Raw genomic sequence first — 4,296 nt, forward strand, 5'->3', positions numbered from 1 at the left:
TTCAGAGTGTGTCTTGATTGTTTGTCTCCGGAAGAAATGGATCTTAGTTTTGATTATGTTATACCACAACGCAAAAGGATCAAAGGGAGTATTGTAGAGTAGTTTTTTGTTTTGTTGGTGTTCTTCTAAGGCTTTCTTTGGTTACCGGACATGGATTTGGCAGTACCAATATTACTTTGATATAGTCCTTGAAACATGTGTATCCAATCAGTAGTAATCTTAATTAAGATCTGAGTTGTATTTTTAGTAATGGAGTGTCTGACCATGTATATGTATACACTATTTTTAGTGTAGTGTTCATCTACAAGCTTAAGTTAATCAATATTAACATCTGTATCCTCTTCATTCCCATTGGTGAGATTTAATCAAATTGAGCTAAAAATTCAGTAATTTCAGGAAATAAAGGTTGTTTATTGATGCTAATTCCAAACGCTGAAATTACAATCGAAATAAAATGATTGAAATATCAAATTGAAAGGTCTCAGGTATACTTGTCGGCAATGCTGAGAAGAGTTGTATAAAGCTGTTGGGGCTTAGACATCATGGTCATGTGGTCAGACCCCTCGATCACTTTCATTTCATCTGGTGGATTCTTTTCAATCATCATTTGGAAAAATTCCTTCTTCAGAGCTTCATTTTCAGCAGCAACAATGAACACTCGCTTAACTAATCCATATCTTTTGCTTGAAAGTACTATCTCCTTAGAAACATCTTCCGCGCTGTATAAATAAAATGGCCTTACTAGTGTAGTGGCCAGCGCCAAATCCTAGGGAAAACCCCAATTTAAATCAGTTCCAAATTGGTTATAAATTTCAATGACAGTACTATTATGATTTGCTTACCTCAATTGGGCTCAAATGGTAAGCATTAGTTTCCAAGAACTTGGGACCTAGGATGAAGGTGGTTGGAGGATTCTCAGGTCCATTGTGGTATGTAACCCGATTATCAACTTCACGTATTATTGCATTGATTGTCTATAATGAAGTATCTATAAATTTAGTTTCAAATATGTAAAAAATTTAAACAAATATGGAAAATGGATCGTACGTACCTCAGTGTAGACGATTGATGCACTGATATTTGGACCAGGCATTACACCACTAAGAAATACAGCAACAGAAATCTTTTCAGGGAAGGTTTCCATGGCTTTAGAAATGGCGAGTCCACCAACGCTATGGCCTACAAGAACTATTTTTTCATCAGCAGGAAGTGAAGTCATGAACTCCATTAGCGGACTCAAGTAATCAGAAAAAATTGGGATTTCAAGGGCCTGTTTCGGGTTGATTCCTGAACCACCCAAGTCAAGAGCTGTGACATTATGTCCTGAACATCTTATCAATGCAACAATCTTGTACCAGGACCAGGCTCCATGCCCTAGCGTATGAACAAGCACAAAGTGCTTCTTAGCTTTAGGTTGTGACTTGCTTTTCTCCATATCTTCTTTCCTTTTCTTTTTTTTTAAGAATGAGCAGATGGTTTCAAACCATACAAGGAAACTTTATATATAATTAGAGGAGTTTGGTTTGTGCTAACTTACTTCCATGCAGATGCAACTCCACGTTGGCTATTATTTGAGGCATTTGATATTTTTTTTAGAGGAGTTTGACTTTTGGATAACTTATTTCCATGCAAAACTGGCAACCGCACTGGCTATTATTTGAGGCATTGGCTAGTGTATTCATAGGGGTGGGGGGTCCCGGGTTCTCATGGACCCATTCTCCCATCCCTAGATCATATAAAGGAGTGTTAGAGTTTGTAAAAATATAATTAAATATAGATGTGTGAACTCACACTTACATTGATAATTGGGTGCACCTATCTGAGTGAGCTTGGAAATTTAACTGTTTGATCTTGAACTAAAATTAAGTTGTTACAGGACATAGAGGTTGTTTATTGATGTCAATTCCAAATACTGAAATTACAATGAAAGGAAATAACAACTGAAAGAAACTGACTGAAATATCAAACTAACTAGCTCAGCAGTAGGACTTATATGGAAGAATTGAAATAGTCATATCAATGCATCAGATATGTGAATTGACTGAAGTTTTATTCTCAGCCTTAATTACACCTGTTTCTCTTATTCTTCTTAATTAAGATCTCTTAGCTATACTTGTTAGATATGCTTAAAAGTGTAGTAAAAAGTTGTTTGGGCTTAGACATCATGATCATGTGGTCAGAGCCCTCGATCTCTTCCACGTCATCTGCTGAATTCTTTTCAATCATCCACTTTTGAAATTCCTTCTTCAGAAGGTTATCATCAGCAGCAACAATGAATAGTCGCCTAACTGATCCATACCTTCTGCTTGACACGACTATCTCCTTAGAAATATCTTCCACACTATATATGTATATCGGCCTTAAGACTGTAGTGGCCAGCACGAAATCCTAACATCAAGAATGGAAAATAACTGAATTAAGTCAGTTTCATGTCAATGCTGCGGTAAGTACTCAAATAGAGCTATAATTTGGATAAACTAGTTTAAATGTTTGCCTACTAATAATTTTTGGCAAAGCAAGTCATTAGTCACTTTAGGTCCATTCACTTTTTCAGAATAACAGAACTTGACTATTTCAATTATATATTTGTATTATGCTTTGGTTACCTGAATTGGACTCTTATTGTAAAACTTAGTTGCCAAGTACTTGGGACCATAACTCAAGGTTGTTGGAGGATTGGTAGGTCCATTATCATAAGTAACACGATTATCAAGTGCAGATAATACACCAGTGAATGCCAAGAGCTGTAACAAAGTACATTTAGTTTCAAATATGTGAAAGTGTAAGCAAACATAACAGATCATCTCATGGCTAAAGTTAGGAATATAAAAAATTGGAACCTCGGTGTAGATGGTGGTTGCATTGAGAGTTTGACCAGGCATTAGAGCAGTGACAAATACAGCAACTGAAATCTTTTCCGGAAAGCTTTCCATGGTTTTAGAAATGGCAAAGCCACCAAATTCATGGCCTACAAGGACCACTTTTTCATGTGCAGGAAGTGAAACCATGAACTTCATTAGGGGACTAAAGTAATCGGACAAATGTGGGACTTCACGGGCCTGCTTGGGATTGATACCTGAAGCCGCCAAGTCAATAGCTGTGACACTATGCCCTGAAGATCTCATCAATGCCACAATCTTATACCAGCACCAGGCTCCATGGCTTCCCCTATGAACCAACACGAAGTGCTTCTTAGCTTTAGGCCCTGGCAAGGTTGCATTTGCATATGGCAACACAAGTATTAGAATTACTAGACTTGTCAGAAACTTGCTTTTCTCCATATCTTTTTTCCCTTCTTTTGAAAAATGAGCACATAATATGAAACTCTACATGGAAGCTTTATAGTTGGAGGAGTTTGGTTTCTGCTAACTTTCTTCCATACCGAAGCAACCTCAAGTTGACTATTATTTGAGAAAGTGGCAAGCAATGTAGTAGAAGCTGGTGCAATCCTGGGGATGGTAGCCTCACTATTAGTAGCCCTAGCGTTGCCCAGCAAGGTTCCTTCTTGGTTTGCCAAATTACATCCTACTTCAGGCACTCCACTAAGGGTGTGTTTGGTATGAAGGAAACTGTTTTCCTGGAAAATAAGTTGATTTTTTTGACTTATTTTCTCATGTTTGGTTGGTGAGTAGAAAACATTTTTCGAAAAAGATTTTTAGTGTTTAATTTATGAATGAAAAAATGTTTTTGAGAAATATCTTTTTATGTATTCGAGATACATGTTTTTGGATATAACATATGCAATTGATACTTGATACATCAAATTAATACTAGATACATATAAAAGATAACATGAAATTAATATTATATATGCATATATATAGATACATAATATCAATACTAGATACCTATAACAAATACATGAAATTAATGCTAGATACTTCTATGATACATATGAATGTACTTGCAGGACACTCATGTATCTAAGTGTTTAGTTTGTTGGATACATCATTTATTGATATGTACATCAAATTAATGAATTTATTATTTTAAGAGTAATAATTTGAAATTAATCAAATTGCATTACCAAGATATACTTGTTTTTATCTTATATTAATAATATTAATGAATTTACTATTTTAAAGAAGAATAAAATGAAATTAATTATCTATGTATTTTGAAAATCCTCAATTACTTCTCTAATTAAGGAAATTAGTTCCAAACATAAATTAATTTAAATAAATAAATTTTGTATCTCAATTTTAAAATTCGGTAGATACATTTGACTTGTACATTTGTGGTTGGTATACAAGTAGTTGTATAATACTTCAAAGGCTAGCCGCTCTAGTCCTTTAA

The 4,296-nt window shown here is 34.9% G+C and overlaps 2 protein-coding genes across 2 annotated transcripts; both read right to left on the reverse strand.

Moving 5' to 3' along the window:
• Window positions 1-430: 430 nt before the first annotated feature.
• LOC102586884 (polyneuridine-aldehyde esterase-like) lies at window positions 431-1,435 on the reverse strand. Its single transcript, XM_006361506.2, has 3 exons — window positions 1,052-1,435; window positions 843-974; window positions 431-766 (listed from the first exon to the last, which is right to left on the reverse strand). Exons 1-3 carry the CDS (start codon window positions 1,433-1,435, stop codon window positions 482-484), a joined length of 801 nt encoding a protein of 266 aa, XP_006361568.1. The 3' UTR covers window positions 431-481.
• Window positions 1,436-1,981: 546 nt separating this feature from the next.
• On the reverse strand, window positions 1,982-3,351 carry LOC102587226 (salicylic acid-binding protein 2-like). The gene is made up of 3 exons (XM_006361507.2): window positions 2,841-3,351; window positions 2,607-2,744; window positions 1,982-2,388 (listed from the first exon to the last, which is right to left on the reverse strand). Exons 1-3 carry the CDS (start codon window positions 3,279-3,281, stop codon window positions 2,104-2,106), a joined length of 864 nt encoding a protein of 287 aa, XP_006361569.1. The 5' UTR covers window positions 3,282-3,351; the 3' UTR covers window positions 1,982-2,103.
• Between the last annotated feature and the right edge of the window lie 945 nt (window positions 3,352-4,296).

This window comes from Solanum tuberosum, unplaced genomic scaffold (genome assembly GCF_000226075.1).
Source record: "Solanum tuberosum cultivar DM 1-3 516 R44 unplaced genomic scaffold, SolTub_3.0 scf00362, whole genome shotgun sequence".
NCBI lineage: Eukaryota > Viridiplantae > Streptophyta > Magnoliopsida > Solanales > Solanaceae > Solanum > Solanum tuberosum.

Excerpts from the sequence above, each read along its gene's own strand:
- LOC102586884 (XM_006361506.2), bottom strand. The coding sequence starts at position 1,435 with ATGGAGAAAAGCAAGTCACAACCTAAAGCTAAGAAGCACTTTGTGCTT. Across the intron at positions 975-1,051 it reads CATCAATCGTCTACACTGAG|ACAATCAATGCAATAATACG; the intron begins GTACGTACGATC and ends ACTTCATTATAG. Across the intron at positions 767-842 it reads ACCATTTGAGCCCAATTGAG|GATTTGGCGCTGGCCACTAC; the intron begins GTAAGCAAATCA and ends GGTTTTCCCTAG.
- LOC102587226 (XM_006361507.2), bottom strand. The coding sequence starts at position 3,281 with ATGGAGAAAAGCAAGTTTCTGACAAGTCTAGTAATTCTAATACTTGTG. Across the intron at positions 2,745-2,840 it reads CAACCACCATCTACACCGAG|CTCTTGGCATTCACTGGTGT; the intron begins GTTCCAATTTTT and ends ACTTTGTTACAG. Across the intron at positions 2,389-2,606 it reads ACAATAAGAGTCCAATTCAG|GATTTCGTGCTGGCCACTAC; the intron begins GTAACCAAAGCA and ends TCTTGATGTTAG.